This window comes from Saccostrea cucullata, unplaced genomic scaffold (assembly GCF_032062105.1).
Source record: "Saccostrea cucullata isolate Sc308-1 unplaced genomic scaffold, CSIRO_AGI_Scuc_v1 ctg1227, whole genome shotgun sequence".
Classification (NCBI taxonomy): Eukaryota; Metazoa; Mollusca; class Bivalvia; order Ostreida; family Ostreidae; genus Saccostrea; species Saccostrea cuccullata.
Genome location: NW_026925859.1, coordinates 70,276 through 94,564, shown reverse-complemented (window position 1 = coordinate 94,564; position 24,289 = coordinate 70,276). Strand labels below are relative to the sequence as shown.

Sequence of the window (24,289 nt, the reverse complement as noted above, 5' to 3'; positions counted from 1 at the left end):
TGGGCATATGTCTAATTTATGGTTTTATGTGCTTTGTTTTTTACAGCACTCAGCAGTCCAAGGTAAGGATGTCATTTTCTATTTCTTCTATTATTTTTAATTTGAATATAGAATAGAATAGTGTATTTATTAAAGCCCCAAACATGCTGGATCTAGAGGACGTCAGAGGGTTTGGACCCCCCTCCCCCTCGGACTTTGCAGTGTTACTTATTTTATATACTAAGAACGAGGGCGCATTTGATTTGCTTTAGGCAGGAATCTGGGCGTTATTAAAAAGTGAAAGATTTATAAACATGGCACATGAAATTGTAACATATTTTTTATTTATTGGGTTTCTTTGCAACAGAAAAGAAAAACATTTTCCCGAATTTGAGCTTCGATTTCCCCCCCAAAATAACTAGAAAATTGGCCAGACATTAAATACAAAATCCTAAATTTTTATACACTTTTAAAAAAATTCTATGTTTGGGTCTTCTGTCCATGAAGTTTAAACGTTATTTGTGTGTATTTTAATTCAAAGGAGCGAATACACATTTTCAAAAAAAGGAAAGAAGACTCAAAGACCACGAAAAATAAACTTTCCCCCCAAAAAATCAAAGTGTGTGACTGTGGTGCTTCTTTGTCCTTTTAAAATCATGTGTTTGTGTAGCGGTGATAGCTCAGTAAATTGGGTTACCTGTTCAGAGCAGTCCTAGCGATTTAAACCACAAAAGTTTTTGGTTCGAGTTTTGTATACAGTATACGGCGTTATTTTTTTTTTTCATGCAAACAATCATTTATTTTGTCAGTTTCGTTTTATGTACTGATGTATTAAAATTTTGAATTAGAAAAATTTTAGTTCTGTTTGGTTCTCGAGCGAAATCAATTCCAATGATCTTCTATTCTATAATGTACATGTGCATGTATCATGCATCTATGCATTAATTCTTTTAGGTGTCATTTTGTTGTAAAACATTAAGTAAGTACTATGTTATAGTACCCCTAGGAAAAACGGACATAAATGTTACAATCTCACAAAGTCTTTCAAACTAAATGAAAAAAAAAAACTTATGGTCGTGTTTGTAAAATCTGACCAGCGTATGTTTAGCCAACCAAATCAGGGACATTTAAACCACAAATGTTTCGTACAAATGATTCTTGCAGATCACACGCCAAATGCGCCTATCTTCTTTATAACATATTAAAAGTGAACTTGAACCCTCTTCTCGAAAACGCAGATCTGTGAGAAATTGGTATAAAACTAGTAGATTGGAAGCTTTATAAAAGTACAAATTGCCATGGATTTTGACCACGCTAGAAGACACAGACCCCTCTTCGAAAACTCGGATCTATATGAAATTACATGTAATATGAAATGTCATAGATAAGAAGTTTTATAAAAAGTTGAAGTCACCTGCTTTGTGCCCCATTTCGAGTACATGAATCAAAACGGAACAAAAGTATGTACGCCATATTATGCGTAAATAATGTTGGTTATGTACAGATAACCCATAGTTTTAAAAAGATGTGTTTGTGAAACACTATGCGCCCGGCGGCAACAAAGAAAAAAAATTATATATAGGTCAAGGTCACAAGATCATTGATCTTGTTGTAGTTTGAAAGAACTTGATTAATGAAGAAAGCATGACAAATATGAACTCTATATCTCTCATGGTTCAAAAGTTATGGCAAAGGTTAAAAAAAGCTATTTTCAGCATACAGAACACAGTCTAGGTCAAAAGGTCAATGACCTTGGTGTCAAGTGAAAGGGCTTCATTAGTGAAGTATGCTTGCCAAATATTAAATATCTATCATTCTTCCTTGTAAAGTTATGGCAAATGTTAAAGTTTGTCGAGAAAAAAGCTATATTTAGCATAAAGTTCACAGTCAAGGTCTCAAGGTCATTAACCATGGTGTCATCAAATAAATTTCATCAGAGGTGTATACATGCCAAATATGAAGTCTCCATCTTTTATGGTTCAAAAGTTATGACGAAGGTTAAGGTTTCCAGAAGAGAAATATTTTTAGCATATATAGGTCACAGTCAAGGTCAAAAGGTTATTGACTTTGATGTCTTGTGAAACAGCTTAATTAGTAGAGTATGTATACCAAAAATTAAGTCTCTAGCATTCACGGTTCAAAAGTTATGGCGAAGGTTAAAGTTTGCAGACAAATAGACAAACAGATAAACAGACAAACAGTCAGACAGACAGACAGGACAAATACAATATATGCCTCGGATGTTTAAATTCGGGCGCATAAGAAATCCCACCTAACCAGGTCTAGGCGGCCTCTGTTTTTGGAGGATAGATTTTATCCTCTAAAAACAGAGGCTAGAGGTGTCGCCACCTACCGGACTTTTCAAAACAAATTACAGTCTAAACCAAACATATAACGGCAACTCTTGCATTTCTCAGTTTAGGAACCGCACGCTGATTTTTCAACCAAAACAAATAAAAGGTTAAGTTTCATACGATGATGGTTAAATCTAGGTATTAAATCAATAAAACAAATTCTTGTAAATTGCTGTCAATAATTATTTCGTTTAAAACTGTTAAAAACCCATTCCCGTTTGAAAATTAATTATAGCCAAGCTCATTTTCCTGTGCCATTATGTGATAACAGTATAAATATTTGAAAAAACATATTTTTGAAGAATTCAGTTTAATTATTATTTCATTTAATGACACAACACCGTTGTTTTGGTGTTCTGATCGGGACTACAATGGGCGGAGCTACTTTCCGATTTGTATTAGCTTTGCTGTTGTATATGAGCCAACTATTCTTTATACATCTAAAATACAAGAAATTAAAAAAAAATCTGATTGAATTTATCAAAAGCACATACAAATATTGAATGCTGATATTTTTTATTATTATAAATGTTGGAGAAATATTTCCCTAACAATGTACTATAATGTCAAATTTTCTCAATCACTTTTAAAAAATTAATTATTCCACTAAGAATCTACACGTTATATTTCTGTCTAAACGAAATCGAAAATTCAAAGTTATTCAAAAATCCTATGTTGGATAAATTCCTGAAAACCTCTTTGCTTCCCCTGCTTTATCGTGTACTCTTCAAAAAAGTAATTTAAAAAGTCAATGGGTTCACAGATGCAGCACACTTTGGCGAAAACTTTGATACTTTGAAAAACTTTGGCGAAAACTTTGACACTTTGAAAAACTTTGACGAAAACTTTGACACTTTGAAAAACTTTGGTGAAAACTTTGACACTTTGATTTACTATAGTTAACTATAGTAAACTATAGTTAACTATAGTAAAGTATAGTTAACTATAGTTTTTTTTTGTTAGGGCTAGCTACCTATAAAACTCATAATGTACAGATTTATCCTTTGGCTTTTTTTTTGATGATTTCAATCCAATGGTGTTTACAGATAATAAAATTTCTGGTGTACGATGTTGGTTAAAATCTGTGCTTTGTTAACAGGTATTTTCCCCTTAATTTCTAAATCTCTTGAAGTAGATATTTCCCGAACAAGATGTTTTAAAACAAGAAGAAAAATGCAGATTTTATTGTCTGCCATTTTTGTTTACATTCTACACATTTTTAATTCTTAATCCCATGGGTACAAATTGCGCTCCGTTATTAGCAGACTTATTTTTATATTCATATGAAGCAGAATTTATGCAAAATCTTATGCGTGAAAAGAAGAAAACACTTGCTGTGGCCTTCAACTCGACATTTAGATATATCGACGACGTATTGTCAATTAACAATGCTAATTTCCATTCTATGTCGATACGATATATCATGATGAGCTTGAGATGAAAGATACCTCAGTGTCTGACACTTCAATTTCATACTTGGATATTTTACTTGAAAAAGACGCTAATGGTAATCTAACACCCAAACTATATCATAAACGTGATGACTTTAACATTTCTATCGTCAACTTCCCATACTTATCCAGCAATATACCTTCATCACCTGCATACGGAGTATATATATCTCAGTAGATTCGATACGCAAGAACATGCTCTACGCATGAACAATTTCTAAAAAGATGTAAAGATCAAAGTACGGTATTGGCCAAAAAATGCCGGATGTCAGACCTGCTCCGTTCAAAACATTTTAAAGAGCTTAGAATTTTTAGAATTAAATGATATATAATTTATATACCTTACTCAAAAGTATGCATTAAAAAAATAACGAATTAAACGAGGTAAATTATTGACAAGCAAGTTGATGAAACAAGAATATCAGCAGTCTCGTTTAAAGTCATCATTTCGTAAGTTCTATGGTCGATACAATGACCTTGTCAGCAAATAAAATTTATCATTGAGTCAAATGCTGACTGACGTATTTCATACCAATCGTTAGTCCATTATTTACACACTGAATTGACGACGGATTTTTTTTCCGTTATTTCCTGATCATGACAAGGAGCACGCGGTGGGTGTGACCGGTCGGCAGGGGATGCTCACTCCTCCATGGCACCTGATCCCACTCTGTTGTTTCGGGGGTCCGTGTTTGCTCTGCTCTTATTTTGTATTGTTTTATGGATTGAGATTTTTGAGATGGATGCTTTGAGACTGTTTGTTATCCCTATATCCTTCTTCAATGCCGAAATGCGACAGGAAATAACTCATATAATAATTTTTATATTTATGTAGGATTGGTATTACGTGCTACTTAGATTAAAAATTAAAGTAAGAAAAAATGCAACTAGATACATTTTCAATAACAGATGAAATTATCAATGTAAATTGTCATTGTGATATATAGGCGATCAAGGTATCAGAGCAAGTATTAGTATTGCATTTGCAAAAGCATGATTATGACATAAAAATGGGCTCTGACAATATACCAAGTTTCTTTAAACCGTAGGCGTTTTATACAAATCGTGTAGCGTTTCGTGCAAGCTCCGAAGCGTTTTGCGTAAACCGTGATAAACGTGCGACTTTCTTTCAAGAATCGTATGAGAAACGTGTAAAAAAAAAGTGTATTTCATTTTATATAAGGCTATCGGCAAGGATGACAAATTGTTTTAGTATTATATTGTACGGATATCGTATATTTGTGGTATTTTAAGAGTGAAAAGAAAACAGATACTTCAAATAAATGCATTTTTATGTTGATACATGTATAATTCGTTTTGCATTTCTATGCACCAGGATCGATAAATCCGAGGCGCATATCGTTTTGTCCTGTTCTGCTTTTCTGTCTTTATGCTTGTCTGTTTCTCTGTCTGTTGTCAACTTTAACCGTCGCCATAACTGTTAAACCATAGAAAATAAAGACTTCATCTTTGCTATGCATACTGCACTAATTATATTCTTATAAATGGCAAAAGTCAATGATCGTGGGATCTTGACTGTGAACAATAAGCTGAACTTTTTTCCGAACTTTCGCGATAATGTTATAACCATAAGAGATATAGACTTCATATTTGGTCTACATTTCCTACTAATTTATGCTCTATTGACACGGACAGTTTTATGCGAATTAAACGTAAAGTTACTGCGAATTATATTAGCTTCACTCAGGGCTCAGACGGAGAATTTAATGCGAATTAGTTTAGTTCGAGTTAATTAACTGCGCATGGGAACGCTAAGCGAAGCTAATTCGCATTAAATTTTGACGCAAGCGTAATATAAGACCAGAATTAAGTCACAGGACACATGGTGGTGGTTAGATATAGGTATCCGTGCTATATTTGGTTCAACAATCAAGGAAGAGTATTTTAATCATTAAATGTATACCTGTAGCCACTATGATTATTACATCAAATGGATGACTCTGCCCACATGACATGATTTACAAATGACGTCATAAGAGCCTCAATAAATAGTCTTTTTCAAGAGGTAAACTTTAAATTCGCATTGATTTACTTCGCTTTAGCTGTCGTGTGAACGCAATTTAATTCGCATTATTTTAATTTGCTTTAGTTTACTCCTCATTAATTTACTGCGAATTAAACTCTCCGTGTGAACAGTGCATACGTTCCTTCAAATAACACCAGGGACAAAATATTGCTACATTACCTACAGTGTATGTTGATAAGTTACAAACTCTAAATCCCAAACATGCATGTCAATATTATTGCCAAATGATTTGTTAAACATGCTAATTTTCTTATTTCTTTCAATCGAATTCAAACTTAACTTCCAGTTCTGATATAAAAGTCATTCAGGTCGTTAAATTACCGATACATACAAAGTTGAACGCATATAAACTTTTATTTTGATACAAAATTATATCCTATATATGGAGTAGTTTCCCTCTAAAATGGAATTTTATATATAAGTTCTGAAACCTTTATGTTTCGAAATTTAACAATTTCAAAATAAAAAAAAAAAATATGCAAAGATTCCCTTTTTTAATTCCTGAAATGGCGTCACAGTTATTGTATCGCTTTAAAATTATCGCTCAGACATTTTAAGTATCATGAAATGTAAAAAAAAATGACAATTTCATTAAAAAGAACTTATATTATGAAATATGTAAAAATATAATTATTATCATAGAATAATTATAATTTTGTGTATTTTGCTCTTTTTTAAGTCGATGTTGCTTATTTTTTCAGGTTCAACACCTGAGTTACACTCTGATAATGCATGTCATGGCATTGTTACAAAGAGTAACACCTTGGACCTCTATTGCAATGTTGGATTCAAAATAGTTGTGAAAAATATATATGCACATTCCAAACCGAAATCATCAAACTGCCCGCAACTACAAACCAAAAATGATGTAGATATGTCATGTTGTACATATGATGAAAACGACTGCAGTCTGCCGTACAACGGTTCCTCTATCGACTCCTATCATGATTGTACCGGCAAATCTGCTTGTAGCAAAAGAGCGTCTTGGATGGAATCATCTTCCATCTGCAACACATCTGTCTATATGGATAAAACAAATTACATGACGATCGACTACTACTGCATACCAGGTGTTGTTTATCTGAAAATTTTTATGCATCTTTTTTTTTTTGCTTAAAAATTTGGTTTTCCTTCCGTCTCTCGTTTAGTATCACTAGATTTCATTCACATTTTGAGGCGGCGCGTTATCACTCAATCTTGTCATTTAAAGCATTAAGGGAACTTCAAGTTGATTTAGCACTGCTATCTGAAAATCTGTTAAATGAATTAAGAAAAATGCCGCCTTTGTACCATGGTGAAATATATTTGAGAATTTCAAACTAGTATTTAACAGATGCGGTGACTCTTTCCAGTAAGACAAAATCACAATATTAGTCTTTCGATTTATAGGAATACATTTCTAACACTAAGCTTTAGTCTTTTTCTTCCGTATGAAAATATATAAAAGCGTATTCAAAATACCAAAATGGCAGAACTTCTGGCAATTTTGTGAGAAAATTTAGATTATGTGCTATTGTTTGTTGGCGGCTCATCTTTCATCATACAAAACTGATGAGTTAGCTATAAGACAGATTAATCAAGAATAGGGGCGTCATATTGAAATTCATTATTAAATTAAAAAAAATGTTTAGTATTAAAAAGGATTTATTACATGTAACCTGCACGCTTATTGTAAGTCACATATATGCTTCATTCTGCACAGACATCATCTGTTTCAATACCTGTTCTCCCCTTATTCATCAACAAAAGATAATTTTTAATTTTATCAGTATCCAGAATGGACTGTGTGAACATGACATAACACAAATCTTTTCCCATTGTATTTCTTTTCCAAATCGAAAAAATGTGGACTTATTTACACCCCTTATAATGTAAAGAAGATTGGAATTGTTATTGTATTTATTGTAACTTAAATTAACACAATTTTGATGTATATCACTTCAAGAAAATGTCAATTTCAATTCATTTTTGATTTAATAACTTATATTCATTCAATGAAAAAGCTATTACATTGACTTGGACTTCTTCCGATGAACTTTCTTAGACATTTACTCTTTTTTCAGATAACACCTTGGATCCTTGCTCAGATGTAACAATCTTCGCCCCGGAAATCTTTATATATAAACAACGTCAATCTAAGTTTCAGTGCAACTGTTTATTGGAGCCTATGTGTAAAATGAACTACATGATAAACATCCTTATGCTCAGGTCTGATATCCATTACAGTATTTCTAAAACAAAAAAGAATATAAAATACAGTTCCTCTTTTTGTGTGCTTTAGGTAGTCCGATCCTCATGTTTATAAAATTAGCAGTTTAGTAATAAATTATACTCAAAAAAGTATCTCTGAATCCACAAAGTTATGTACATGTAAATTTATCCACAGTATTTCTTTCAAGTTAAAGATTAAAGTTAATCATATTTTATAGGGAAAATATTCAATACTTTTGCAGAAAAAGCGAATGGGAATAACAGCAATGCATTTTCTAATTGCAAACTAATGAACAAATATGTTTAAGGTTAAAAAACGATAGGTATCCAGGCATTTAGAGAAAATATCATGATTTTCATACTTATTTGGTATTTTTTATCTTTTATTTCCGTCATGTATTCTATGATACATAGTGTAAAATGCTTTTGCTATCAGTGCAAGTCACCACAAATCATTTCTTATTACATATCATGCTAATAAGCTTTGGCATCTTAGGCTGATTTTTAGAAAAATCTTATTTCTCTAAAACTGTATAAATATTTTTCCTTTTATAGGGTACGAATATAAACTTTTGTAAGGCCTCTTCTAAGAATTCCAAAAACGATGAGTCTTAAATTATAAAGATGAATAAAATGAGAATTGTTGCATGAAAAAAATTCTTTTTCAAGCTTCTTTTAATGCATTTCATATAAGATATAATTATTTGAGTTATCGTTCTTGGCTGAGGATCGGATATCCTTTAAGTTAATTAAAAATATATATACATATAGCTTGTACAATGATTTTTCCCAAAACTTGAAGGTTTCCAGATTCCGAGTAATGCTCTGTAACAACTCACTCATGTGCTACATTTTGTTTTTGATTTTTTTAAAGAAAATATCTGATGGCTTAAACTCAAATCATTTGTTGCTATGTGTCAAAGTGACCTTGTCGAAGATCAGTGAAATTGAAATGGACAGTTTTAAACACGATGAATAGAGAGCAAGTTTGATGCTATGTTGTATGGAAACGATTCCATTACCATATTTTAAGTTTTTTTTATTTTAAAGTATGTATCTCGTGATATGAGTTACTAGTATGTTATGCCTTTTTGAGAGGTTTAATTTAGATACATGTAATTAGGAAAATAGCACGGCTTTATAAACATCTATTTAGGCAATGAAGCATTTTCTTATTTTATGCATTTAATTACTTGAGTACTGATCTTTAAAATGTATCATGTAGTTCAAAAATACGAAGGAAAAATTAAAGGTAAGAAATGTAAACTTTGAGATATTGATCAAAATGATTTGCAATTTTATTTACCCAATTTTTTTTATCTGGAATTTTTAAATTTATTTTCATTTTTTCAACAAACAAATTTGATTGAATAAGAAATTTTTTTGTTTTGAAATTATTAATTGAAAGCTATTATAAAAGTTTGATGCATTTTTAATTACGAAAAAAGTTTTGTCGAATGAAAATACATATATATGGGACTAAAATATTTAATCGAAGAAGTGTGTAGATATTGAGAATTTTCTTCTAAATATCTTTTTACCGGTCACGGTAGCCTAGTGGTAGAGCGTTCGCTTCGTGATCGGGAGGCCCGGGTTCGATTCTCGATCGCCTAAGACGTAAACAAAGGTAGTGACTGTTCCTTCGCCAAGCGCTCGGCACTAGAACTAAAAGTCACGGGTCTTTCGGATATGACCTTAAAAACGTAGGTTCCGTGTCACGGTAGGCGTTGGCACGATAAAGAACCCTCACTGTTCAATGGCCCTGAGTTCCGAGGATAGGTCTAAATTTGAAGCCCTTCACCGGCATCGGTGGCGTCTCCATATGAGTGAAAAATTCTCAAGAGGGACGTTATACAATCAATCAATCTAAATATCTTTCAACCACAAAATATAGCACTCTCCCCATGCCTTGTTTCTTTACAATTTGGTGAGCTGTTCTTCAATTGAATATATCATAATCTGCAGTATTTAATTCAAATATGTGGGGGAAATTGAATTGTATCAAATGATTTTAAAGTAAGATGCTCTGAGCAAACTTTTCTTTAAAAAAAAAAAGAAGAGTGGCATACCTTAAATACATGATAGATTTATTTTGGATATCAGCAATGCTTCCGTATTTGATCTAGTTCAATTTATTTAATATATATAACTGGAAATGACTTATTGACAGATTATATTTTTGGGGAGTCAGGTTGATAACAAATACACCATTAAACATAACAATGTTGATATAAAAAAATAACATTAAGAAGCTAGTTTAAAATTTGGTCATATTTGTATATCTTTTTCAAAGATTATCTTAAAAGGTGCTCAATATGATCTGAAAATGGACACAACCACTCAGCCCTCTTGATAGTTTCTGTATGTTTTTGTAGGGGACGTTTTGTTTGATTTATCTAGTCTTAATTATCATAAGGCTCAGTAAAGGTTCAAAGCAGAAGAAAATATCAATTCAGGTCACCAAAGAACAAAGTAACAAATTTTATGTGATATAATTATTTCTGGTGTCAAGTAAAAATATTACTGATAAAGATTCATGAAATCAATGATAACACATTTTATGTGTTGCAAAACAAGGTTGAGTGGTCTACAGAGAATATATCCTAAACGCTTATTTATTACCAAGACTCAAACATTATGATATGACTTTGACTCAAATATTAATATTTATCAAATACTTCTTGCTCTATGTAATACAACTTGTATCATTTCTAGTGGAGGGAACCAAGACGAAGATATCTGCAAACAAATAAATATCTTCACACCAAATAACCCAAAAGCATTAACCGAGTCTTGTAACATAACCAAGGAAACTCTTCCTTCTACTTTGTTTAATGAATTCGAAACGATGTTGTCCGTGAAGTTCATCAATAATAATACTGATCCTAGAGGACTTCTACTGATTCAGATTAATGGTACGTACAATGCTTTATATTCTTTAATAAACTCTAGAACAGTGGTTCAATATCAAAAGGAAATGAAAACACTGGGTAATCAAAAATAAAGACAAAAGCGTTTCCGTGTTTTCTTTGTGTGTATTTCTTCTGCAAATTTTCAATATGTTGGACTGCTTAATAAGCAAATTAAACTAAATCAAAGCATAGGGTCAAAGAACAGCACTCTTAGATTGCTTAGATTGTTCGGTACTCACCAAGTTTTATTGTGGATTAATGATCAATTGTTAGGCGTTGGACTTTCTGGCCATGGAACATTAAAATACTATTTTCGGAAATTAATATTCAAGTTTGTATAAATAAAGGTTCTAAGCGTTTTCAAACAACGGCAGAGTGCAAAATTCTACATGTAACTATGGATAAAAACTGCTAAGTTTATTTAAATGTATATCATTATGCGATCATTGTCCGGGAAAGGCAGAGATAATTTTAAATTGCGCAAATCATTGCAAACTGGCAAAATATAGGTCCACAAAAAGTAATCAAAGTTTTACAGAGATAATTACGGAAAGTCTTAAAGAATTTAAGTAGAACAGTAAACGGCAATTTTGTTAATATGGGAACATCCTTTGTTTGATAAATTCCTAAAGTTTCTGACTTAAGTTAATTGGTGTCACAATAAAATATTATGGTTGAATTTCGAACCAATATAACAGTCACTCCGTAGAAAATTTATGAAATATTTTTCTTTGAAGTTTGATATTTTAAATCCAACTTTTGTTCCAGGAATGTCGCAAACAGGAGAATTCAAGTTTACTTGTGGGAAGCCTGCGTTCAGTCGTCGTCGAATGACCTCAGGCAATACACCAAGTTGTAAAACACTGGATACAACAACTGTTGAAACTGACGTATGTATATTGCACCCATGTGTTGAATAAATATATCATTTTTCTCCATTAAACTCTCTGATAGGCTGAAACCTGTGCATATGATCAAGTTTATAATAGCATTGTGGCAACGCACTTTGAAAAAATTACGCACTTTGAAAATTTTTTTCAAAGTGCGTTAAATTTTGGGACCAGGTTAACGCACTTTGAAAAAATAATTTTTTTTTCAAAGTGCGTTAATATCGACCATATTAACGCACTTTGAAAAAAAAATTCTGCATGGCTTAGTCAATATTCCTACAAATCTTAGGTATGATAAATTATCATTTGAACCTGATTTGATACTTTTTTGTCCCCCGCTTGAAAAGTGGGAGATATTAATTTGGGTCTATCTGTCAGTCCGTCCGTCTAGCTGTCCGTCCATCCGTCTTTCTGTAACGCTTTCGTTTCCACACGATATCTCGCCAACCCTTTGAACATTTGCAATGAAATTTAACATAACAGAATCCCTGTGGCCTTAGGAAGACCCCTTTTGAATTTGGGGTCAAAAGGTCAACATTCAATGTCGTAAAGAACTACGAACGATAGTTTTGTTCTTCCGCCCATCTCTTAGTCAATTCTCAAATGTTAACATATTGGAATGATTCTAAAAACCAGAAGTCTCTGTCGATACTGTAGCTCTACTGGTTTATACATAAAACAAAGGAAGAGAAAAGTAGCAGCTGGGACTTGAAACTTTAAAATAGCAATTAATAGAAAAATGGTCCTTGCCGCTTATCAAAATAAAAACCAATGCACAGAATAGTGTATCTTAGTATAGCCTATTTGTGTGCCAAGTTATACTGAAATCAGGCAAAAACTGTAGGAGGAGTAGCATTTTGAAAGAATTTCACAAAAATTTCTATTTTTAGTAACCATGGCAACATCGTTTAGCAAAATCCAAAACTGATACACAGCATTATGTACCTTAGTAAAGCCTACTTGTGTGCCAAGTTATATTGAAATCAGATCAAGACTGTAGGAGGAGTAGCATTTTGAAAGAATTTCACAGAAATTTCTATTTTTAGTAACCATGGCAACATCGTTCATCGAAATCAAAAACCGATGCAAAGAATTATGTACCTTAGAGTATTCTATTTGTGTGCCAAGTTATATTGAAATCAGACCAAAACTGTAGGAGGAGTAGCATTTTGAAAAATTGTTTACAGACAGACAGACAGACAGACAGACAGACGGACGGACGACGGACGTATTACCATCGCATAAGCTCTTCTGGTCTCTGACCAGTAGAGCTAAAAATTATAGATATTTATATGAATTTTCATAAAACCTTATTTGGGATACCAAAGAGATATAACTCTATAATTTTGGCAAAACTTGTGATTTTAAACACCTGGAGTTTAACAGAGAGATTATCAGATATGGTATCAAATTAACATCGAAAAGCAGACAGGTACTGTAGATTCCTTAATATAAGCGAGGAATTAATTTCTGCGTTATTTCGCGAGAAGTATCACTCGCAAAAAAAATATTTCTCGCTTTTATTTTTCTGGTGCTTAAATCTATGTAAAATCTGTTAATAAACCGTTCATTCGCGAATTATAATTCTAGCGATTTGTCGTTTGAGAGCTAGTTTGCGATAAAAAAAACACTCGCGAAAAATAAGGAATATACAGCTAGTAATTAATATTCTGATTTTCCTGAAAATGAACATAAATAGACTTTGAGATTTAAAAGAACAAAATTTCGATTTACTACAGACTTCCTTGTACAGTTCTTATACTGTATTTAGAATGCTCTTTTTTTCAAATATCATTGACACTTAAGGTTACGAGTTATAGAAATAGATATATCTGGGTGGGAATGATAAAGAGTTTAGCTGATAGACCTTAATTCAGCCAGTCTTTTCTTCGTTTTCCGTTTCTTGGTTTTCTTCAATCCATCAGTTTTTAGAAAAAAACACATCAAAGTAAGGGCACCGCAAAGAGGAGCATTCCTTCCCAAAAAAGATCCCGATACAAATTACGTCAATTCCACACAGAAAAAACTAACATACACATAAAGTAATAACACACATAATAGCATCACTATATCCCATCATACGTTGCAAGGGGATAATACTGTTGTCTATTTCTAAAATATAAGTCTAATTCCTTTTGTTTCATGAAAATTTTTTCAAAGTGCGTTAAATGTTTACATGGTGTAAAATTATTATGTACAGTTTTAACGCACTTTGAAAAAATTTTTCAAAGTGCGTTGATTTGGTCCCAAATTCAACGCACTTTGAAAAAATTTTTCAAAGTGCGTTAACCTGGTCCCAAAACTTAATGCACTTTGAAATAATTTTTCAAAGTGCGTAATTTTTCAAAGTGCGTTGTAACATAGCATTTACACTTGTGTTACTCTTAATTGACTCTGAAAAGCATATTAACTTGATGTTCCTAAAATAATAAAAAAAAAACTGACTTACTTAAAAATAGTTGATACAGTTATCGACGTTATGCTTTTGAAAAAAAAAATAAAACGTGCACTTTTATAAATGGTTAAACATAATAAACGATGGCTTGAATAATAAAGATTAAGTACTCTGTATTAAAGCTCATTAGTCACATTGTTTATCATTAATCATTATAAAAGATAATCAAACAAATCTTGCCTGTTAAATTAGTAAATGGCCCATATCATTCTATCAGTAGAAAGGAAACAACAAAATTTTATCTCTAAGTCTCTGTGTATAAGTCGAGAGAGAAATTTTCAGATCTTTATAATTATTTTCTTTCGTCGATCACCTTGAATTAATATAAGAAATATAGCCCTTTCTATTGTTCAATCCATAGATATCAACATTGTGCTCGACCGATATGTTTTTCTGTGAAGTCGATATTATATCTTTGGATCGACCTCATGAAAGAGCTTTATATATATTACTTTTCTTTTATACAGGTAAAAAGTATAATATCATTATCGCACTCTGTGTGACGTTGCCTAAATATAACTGCCCTCACGAGTATGACGTCATAATGCACCCTGCTTATTTATAATTTTATGATGTGCCCATATGGGACAAAAAGTAAAGGCAAAAGTAATGTGTTTTATGCAAACAATAATCAAACAAGAGGTACTGTGAGCAATTAGCTCACTTAAAGATATCCCCGCCTCCCATATGAATATAATTGCAGTGTCCATGTTCTTATGTGGGAAACTCATAATATATATTACAAAAATAGAGTTTGGAGTGCACAATAGCAATATGTAATAAAAATTCTGCGTAAGTTTTATCAAATTTCATTCAGTGGTTTGAGAGGAGCTGTGGATAAGAGATAGAAATCCCAAAGCGTAACAGACGGACGGACGGACATCCCGTTTACTATATACTCTCCCGCTATTCAAGTTGGGGGTAGAAAAATTATTAAAAGAAGTCATATTTTATGAAGATTTTGGAAGGTGTTTATGACCTTTGAAGAAAAAGCTGTGCAGTATCCTTTATGTAAAACAAAAATGGAAATTGTTTCTTTTTGCTTCAGAAAGACAAACTTATGGAGGTCAGGAACTGCAACAGGACACACGCACTTGAATGCAAAGACCCTCTATGTTTGCCTGGATGGAATCTTGACCGCTTTTTCTACATTTGCCTGGACTTGGATATGACTATTTCTGAAGGTTTCACACATTTAACAAAACCTGTAATTTAATGTAGAAATTGTATATGAGAAATGCCTTAAAGTATGTGAAAATTAAGAAAATTGTTTTATATACATATAACTTAAAATTTTGTTTTTATTCACGTCTCTTATTGGTTTATTTCCAAAAACGAACGCAAATTATTTTGCCTAATCTGGGGACACGCCCCTTGACGACCAGCTAAATTATCTTATCCATCTAATCCCCTCATTTCCTGTATTCTGAATCCATGGAAAATTCAAGGTGTAATAAATAAACCTTTATCTTCAAACTCTTACTACCGGTCACGGTAGCCTAGTGGTAGAGCGTTCGCTTCGTGATCGGGAGGCCCGGGTTCGATTTTCGTTCGCGGCGCCGCGTCATACCTAAGACGTACATGTAAACAAAGGTAGTGACTGTTCCTTCGCCAAGCGCTCGGCACTAGAAGTGAAAGTCACGGGTCTTTCGGATATGACCTTAAAAACGTAGGTCCCGTGTCACGGTAGGCGCTGGCACGATAAAGAACCCTCACTGCTCAATGGCCCTGAGTGCGGAGTATAGGTCTAAATTTGAAGCCCTTCACCGGCATACTGTGACGTCTCCATATGAGTGAAAAAAATTCTCAAGAGGGACGTAAAACAATATACAATCAATCAATCAATCAAACACTTACTCGTTCTTACCTCATGTAAACAAACATCAGGGCTGTTAGATCTATATATTAGTGATTACCTCCCTCGCTTCAAATCACTTCCGTTACTACGGTTGTAATATTACGCGGTAAATTTGAACTCAAAAAAGCAACATAATTTTACATCTAAAGTTGTTTAATTATTTTAAATTTAAATGATAAGGAATGACTCTACCTCTTTGACACATTATCGAGTATAATCTGGTTTGGGCCAGTTTACATTTCATTATCCGATTCGGTTAACCTACCCAAACTAGATTATATTCGATTATGTGGCCAAGACAAAGAGACATTCCTGAAGTAATAATACGTATTTATAGAAAGACCAAATGTATTTCCAAGATCGGCATTTCTACTTTTTGTTTTTCAAATAGAAATCATAGCCAACTTCTTTCTGACGCTATGTACGGAAGCCCCAAAGTGCAAACCAAAAATAAATAGAAAAAACGAAATTATCAAATTAAGAAAAATGAAATTATTAAATAAAGAAATACAAAATATTAAATAAAGAAAAAACGAAATTAATATATAAAAAAAAATCAAAATTAATATATGAAAAAAAAACAAAATTATTAAGTAAAGAGAAACGAAATTATTAAATAAAGAAAAACGAAATTGATATATATAAAAACGAAATTATTAAATAAAAAAGAGCTAAATTATTAATTAAAGAGGAGCGAAATTGTAAGATAAAAAAACTGACATTAATATATAAAGAAAACACGAAATTAATAAATAATGAAAAACGAAATCATTAAATAATCGTTTCCTTTTTCTTTATTTAATAATTTCGTTTTTTTTAATTCTTATAATTTCGTTTATATATATATATATATATATATATATATATATATATATATATATATATATATATATATATATATATATATATATATATATATATATATATATATATATTATATGTCGTTTTACAAGTAGAAAAATGAAACTAAAATACGGAGTTTATAGATGTGCTTGGTAAGGGCCTGAACCCATGAATAATTCTAAACGTAGAAAAAATATGTGCACACAACCTAAAATTCCCATTTCCGCCTATCTCGACTTTACAAATGTGTGGTAGAAATCGAAAAAATTAAAGAAGATATACATATCAAATTAACAAACGTTGAAAAAATATCTGCATACAGCCTAAAATTTCTATTTCCGTAAACAATTCATAAACTTTTCAATTTTGTTTACGGGAATTTGTTGCCGTGTCATATCCCAACATTATTGTTGGAGTCTGTAAGCCTGGACTTAACGAGGATTTCTGTTTTTGTTTGCATAAAATTAATGACATTCCAATAAAGCGAGAAGGTCAAGACCTTGAGTATCGTATTACTGAATTCCAACAAACTTTATCTAGCGTCCTGTCTGTGTACATATAAATCTTAGGTTGTTGAAACTATAAAGAGAAAAATGATTTGATTATCTTGTGGGATTTGTTTTATGCAAGTGTGTGATTGTTTGTTCACAAATATCACTGACTTATAAATACATGTATGTGAAATCAAGTTCTATAGTAGTTATACACTACCACTGACTTATAAATAGTACAGATTGAGACTTTGACATTTATTAATACCAAGAAATCAGAAGTGTTTTGGTTTATTTCTTATATAGTGAGCAATTATTAAAATCTACTTATTGTAACTACTTTGACTTGATTTAATTTTTTAACTCGTTCTTTTTAAACATTTTTTTACAATATCAAACAAACCCACAAATTCCGATCGGTAATGTTTTATGTTACGGCATTTTCTAATGCATGAACTGTAAAGCCAAGTAGATTTGCTAAATGTTAAAAATTCAACCGTACATAACAACGGAATCTTAACCTTCACGTTTATCTTAAATATTTTGTGCAATTTATTAGGATAATCTCTTTAATGTTTCATTTCCAAAGTCATTATTTGCGTGTCAAGATTTATTATTTGCTGATCATTTGACCTTTCGAGGAGAGGGTTTAAGAAAGCTAATGTTATTAAACCAATTGTTAAAGGCAACATCTCATCGAATTACTGGCCAAATTATCAGACTGGTGAAAGTTTACATTGATCATGCTAATGCATGATAAAAACACAAATCTAAGTATTTTACTATTGATACCAAAGATTATAAATTCTCACCCATTCATATATTGTAATGGTTGTGTATTGGATGATTTATGGGTTCAGGCCGTTACCATGCGCATCTGTTAATTCCGTACTTCAGTTTCAGTTTTCTACCTGAAAAACAAAATATATATATAAAGAGAAACGGAATAATTAAATAAAAAGAACCAAATTGATAAATGAAGAAAAACGAAATTATTGAATAAAGAAACCCAAAATTATTTATTTTATAATGTCGTTTTTCTTTATTTGATATTTTAGTTTTTCTTTATTTAATAATTTCGTTTTTCTTCATATATTTATTTGTTTTTTTTTTTTTATTTAACAATTTTGTTTCTTTTTTATTTAATAATTTTGTTTCTCGATTTTTAATAATTTTGTTTTTATATATATTAATTCACTTTCTTTTTATATATTAATTCCGTCTTTCCTTTTTAAATAATAACGTTTGTCTTTAATTAATAATTCGTTTTTCTTTATTTATTTTTGGTTTGCACCATTGGGCTTTCGTAGCTATGATTTGTCAATTACAAAGGACGGCGATTTATAAAGAATTTTCTAAACTGTCTGACTTGATAGATAGCAAATTTTTTGCATGCAAATAATCAATAGTTAGCCTTCAATCAACGATGTGAAATCCATAATTTTTGTTCCATGTACAGGTATCTGTTTTCAAAGAGGAACTATACATGTAATTGGTAAAACTATGAATTTTTGGAAAGCTAGCTTCCACCCCTTCCCTTTTCAAAATATTTTAAAAGCACTTGCCATGGGCCTGCAAACGGGTGTAATATTTAACGCCTTTTTTACTTTTCATAATTATGCAATTTTAAGAGGTTAGATAACGCTCTTTTATTTTGCCTTATTAATGCGTTATTGTTTAAATAACGCTTTTTAAGCGGTTAGCTTCGCTAACTGCTTTATGGCATGTATCGACACCGGAAACTTCCATAAGGCGCTACCTATCGACAAAGCCTCTACCTATGATTTGTTTCTAACACATATAACATATGATAATTAAAATCAAGACTATCAAAACAACATAATCTTTCGGTTTTTGATTTTTCTCTGATTTTGTTTGTCAATGAAATAAATTTATAATTGTTGTATTAAAAAAGTTTATGTATAGGAGCATTTGGTGTCGAGATTAAATTTCCGTGACGTCAGCTGATGGCGATCGGGCCCTGTGACGAAATTCGAAGTCAGCATGAAGTTTAGCTGATAAAATTATCAACGCGTTGGATTTAAACTTAAGGAAGAAATATATAGCGAGAAATATCATATTTGAACCCAATGCTACACGAAAACCAGTAGGCATATCCGATTTATATGTTAAATTGAGGCCTGAATCGAACAAGGGGTCAAAATGGCGTTGCACGCCTTGTGTATTTATACTTTATATAGAGGGGGTAGAATGTTTCGATATTTGGCTAATTTAGAGACTTACTGATTAAAATTCAGGTGCCTGTGATTTATTATAAGGCACCCCTCGTGAACAATAAATATTTGACCGAATTATGCTACCGGCACAGGGAGGACGGGTTAATTACTGGCTAAAGGGGTTGAAGGTTATTACCGACTGCAAAACATCGGAGAATCTCTCGATTGAGTTTCCTTTTCCTTGCTAAAATATTAAGGCATCCCTTTAATTAACTTGATTAATACTAGTACATGAAGAAAGCCTTTATATAAAAAAACTGAATACATCTGTATTAGTTGTACAGTTATGGATTACTTCCATTATGAAACGTTTGTTTTCTTCTCCTTTTTTTCTCAATTGAAATTATGAAAGCTTTGTTTCCAGGGATAAATTCTGTACTCAGTCTAATTATTACAAACGATTATAAACGATCACATTTTTATTTAAATATTTGCCGACTCTTTTTTAAATAATTGTCATTTATTACTTATTCGAACATTTAATTGTATGAAAAGTCAATAATGTACATTACTTAAAACTTTATTATCTTGTTTACTTGTCTTTCTTCCTGTGAGAGAAATAGTTCATAATATTAATAAACAGATGTACTCAGTATCTGTATCAAAATACAGAATAAACAGCGATCGGTCTCAAAAGAAAAACGGATCCTTGAAAGTTCCGGTGCCTAGGAGAAGTAAGCATCCCCAATGACAGGTCACACCTGCTGACCCGCAGTGAGCCTACGAAACTGAAGCTCTCTGAAATTAATTAATTTACAAATTCTCTGCTCGTCCATCCGTTTTTCTCAGACTAGCCAGCTAAAGATCTATGTACAGTACATCAAATAAATTAATCTAAAGAATTTAAATTATAATTTAATTTTCTTTTTGAGTTGTTTGTTATAGTAGCCTTTATAGTTACCTAATCATGCTAATTTCAGAATCAATAGAGCATGAAAGACAATTAAATTTGCAACATCAGCATATTTTTTTTTTGTTCTGAGCACTTTTGGACGCCACCAATGGAGACAATTAGGAAGAAATTTTTGAAATTGAACTACCTGTCTTTCAAACTGAAAATCTCAGGTTGATATTTTGAAACATACATTTGTGACATCAATCTGGGATGTTATTGGTTTTACCATTTAGTTAAGTACTACAAAAGTTAGTGTGTCTGCTTCTTCGCTGATGACATTGGACAAAGATATGCATGCTTACTTTTATAGCATCACTCAATGCATTATTGTTATTCTACTCTGTACAGTCATATTCCATGAAAGCATGTTAACCGCTTTTCAGTACTTTCAGTACTTTGATTTACTTTGCCATATTACATTTTTTAAAATGACGTTATCATGCCTATTAAACTTTTCTTCCATAGATTAATCTTGCTTGACTTTTGCAAATTTTAAATGCAAATAAGCAATAGAAACACGGATACTTTAATTATGGGGTTGTAATTTACATGTTACTGTTTTTCTTACCAATATAGGTTTTTGCGCTGTATACAGTGAGCATGCAGGAATAATCTCATTCAGTGAACATTCTCTTTGCGAAAGATTCAACGCCAGCTGTCCAAAAAAGCCCTACAGTGTATCTGAAATTAAAAAATGTAAGTCGATTTTGAAATGGCGTTCCCAGATTTTCTTTTGAAGTGTTGGTATAGCAATTTGTAAACCAGTTTGTAGTTCTATCTAATATGGATGGCATTTAATTTTTCTTTAAGATTCATTTATATCATGCTGTTTAGAATGAAACATCTGGAGAAAACGAACATTTTTCAAAAACAAAAATCCATATATCAATACAAAACAGGAGCAGAAACAAACACGGACCCCCAAAACATCAGAGGTGGGATCAGGTGTCATGGAGGAGTGAGCACCCTCTACCGAACCATCACAACCTTCGTTTGCCCCTTCTTATGATCATTAAATAACAAAAAAACTTTGTCATCAATTCAGTTTTTAAATAAAGGACTAACAATTCGTTTGTAAAACTTCATTCACCATTTGATAAAATGATAAATAGCTAAGCTAACAAGGTCATTGCATCGACAAAGAACTTACGAAGTGGTGACTTTAAACGAGAATACCGAGACTTTTGTTCCATCAACATTATATAATATTGTTTTCAACGCTCTTGCGTATCGGATCAACAAAGATATATAAAGTCTGTTCACAGGTGCTGAAGGTATATTGCTGTACTAGTAAGGTTAGTTGGCGATAGAAAAGTTTAAGTCGTCATGATTATCTAAGAGCTTGGTTGGTAAATTACCGTTGTCACTTTTTGAGTAAAATATCGAAGTATAAAACAAATTCTGTGGTATCTTTTAGCTCAAGCTCAGAGGGATATATCGTATCGGTATAAGAATGGACATTACCATTATTAATTGACAATGCAGCGTTCGATATATCTAAATTTCGAGTCGAAATACAAAGCAAGTGCTTTTGTCTTTTAACAAACATGTACACAAATAAAACGAATATCTCAAAGTTTGAATATTGTGGATACTGGAAAATTAATAATTGTCTCTCTTGTTTTCATAGACCCAACCTGCATGCGAGTTGACACGGAGAACAAATGTTACCTCGATGCTCCAAATTGCTGGAAGTTAAGGCAAGTAAATGTTAGTTTAATCCAAATATAGGACACTTTTCTTTTAGAATTAGATTTTCTGAAAGCAATGTACATGTTAATTAATCACAAATTCTTTAGCAAAAAAAAAATTACGGTAACATTTCTTTTTTTTTAATCAAAATAGCCTTGCAAATACAGTATGACTGTGTCATGCATGTCTTTAAATAGACTCGAATGGATTGTATCTATCGCTGATGAACATAGCTATAGCATGTTTGTTCAAGGATGAATAGAATCATGTTTATTAACTTTAAGAAATATAGAATATTTGCAATGCTTTACAGAAAATGTAAAATGATCATGTTTACCGTCTATACAGGTATTGTACATATTTAAAATGAATTGAATGTCTCACATCCAGGTCAAATACGTATATGGTAATAAAAGATGACTTTCGTTTCAAGAAAACGCATTCCTTATTAAGAATCCCTTTTCATATTTCTTACAGACACGATGGTTCAGAATCTGAGAAGACTTCCACAAAAGAGTACGTATGGCCAAAAAAAAAAAACCAAAGGGGTGCATACACTAATTAATATATATTCTAAGTGTAAATTTGAACAATCCGTTTCTAATATAAATGAGATGAAAACCCGAACCTTTTTAAAATGTTTTTATCCAAATATATATCCCGTTTTCTTTCATACAATGTTCATTCAGATTGTAATTAAGGTCATTGAACTTTTACTTTTTTGCAGACACAAAACGAATGAGTGCAATTTACAATGGCCTAGAAACGGATGGCATTGTGCTGTGTACATTGTATTCCTATTAATAATATCCTAACCTCAGAGCACATTTGAACTAAATAAACATTCATTTGAATTTAGGATTATTCATTTTATAATGCACATTATATTTTTATTATAGGTAATAGGGATAATAAAATACATAATCAATTTATTCTATATTCCGAGAGCTACTGTGAATTATTTTTTTCGGACTTTTAAATTCCACACTAGTAGAAACTAAACATATGAAAAGTGTAATCAACCTTACCTATCTGGAATCTTTTAAAAGCTACTGAAATTTAAAGTAACAATAATGAAAAAAAGAAGTTCTGTCAGGTATTGAAAAATTAAATCAAACAAAATTAATGTGATATCTGCAAATCAACATGAAACAGAAATAATCACAAGTTTTCTTTATTCTATGTGAAAATAATCATCAAAATTTTAATGTCAATGCTTTTCTTTTTTCTTTATTCTATGTGAAAAGAATCATCAAATGTAAATATGTAATATAGTCTATCTGTGTGTTATTTGTATCATTGTTATTATCAATAAAAGAGAAAAAAAGAAATAATCACAAGTAAGTTTTCTCTACATTTGATGCACACGTAAACCAAGATTAATTGTAAGCTGATTAACGTCCCTCTCGAGAAATTTTCACTCATATGTAGACATCACCACTCGCCGATGGAGAACTGCATTCTTTGTAAATTGCTTTTTAACAAAGTCGATTTTAATGCATGCAACTATCACAAAGTCTTATCCCTAGACCCTTTTATGTAATACCTGATGTGTATATCATAATGAAAAGTTATAAATTGTTGAGATGAATATTTGTCCTTCCGTTAAGTATTACGAAAGCGTGATCGTTAAAGATTCCTTTATTAAACACTTTGGTCTTTCTCGGCCCCTGTTCACAGAAGTCAATGTCTTTTTCTTGAATCACCTTAAAGTTCTCCTAATTTTGAACATATTGTGTATAACAACTTATCAGAAATCCAATTCTTTTTCGTTTTGAAGATATTTAAAAATGTTAAGGGGCCAACCTTTTAAGTCTTTTGTTATTTCTTGTTTATCTTTTTTTTTCTAAAACTAGTAAATCATTACAAAGTAAATTTTGATATTTTAAGTTTTAAATATGTGGCATTCTGAACCCCTTTCACCCTTAATTATGCATCATACGAAAATTATAGTATAATATTTTGTTGAAGATT

The 24,289-nt window shown here is 31.6% G+C and overlaps 1 protein-coding gene across 1 annotated transcript; it reads left to right on the top strand.

The window, feature by feature from the left end:
• Positions 1 to 23,449, top strand: LOC134269911 (uncharacterized). Its single transcript, XM_062752090.1, has 10 exons — positions 1 to 62; positions 6,533 to 6,901; positions 7,895 to 8,039; positions 10,758 to 10,957; positions 11,723 to 11,844; positions 15,348 to 15,483; positions 21,200 to 21,319; positions 22,254 to 22,323; positions 22,793 to 22,831; positions 23,043 to 23,449. Exons 1-10 carry the CDS (start codon positions 8 to 10, stop codon positions 23,128 to 23,130), a joined length of 1,344 nt encoding a protein of 447 aa, XP_062608074.1. The 5' UTR covers positions 1 to 7; the 3' UTR covers positions 23,131 to 23,449.
• Positions 23,450 to 24,289: the final 840 nt, after the last annotated feature.

Excerpts from the sequence above, each read along its gene's own strand:
- LOC134269911 (XM_062752090.1), top strand. The coding sequence starts at position 8 with ATGTCTAATTTATGGTTTTATGTGCTTTGTTTTTTACAGCACTCAGCA. Across the intron at positions 6,902-7,894 it reads CGACTACTACTGCATACCAG|ATAACACCTTGGATCCTTGC; the intron begins GTGTTGTTTATC and ends CTCTTTTTTCAG. Across the intron at positions 8,040-10,757 it reads ATAAACATCCTTATGCTCAG|TGGAGGGAACCAAGACGAAG; the intron begins GTCTGATATCCA and ends TATCATTTCTAG.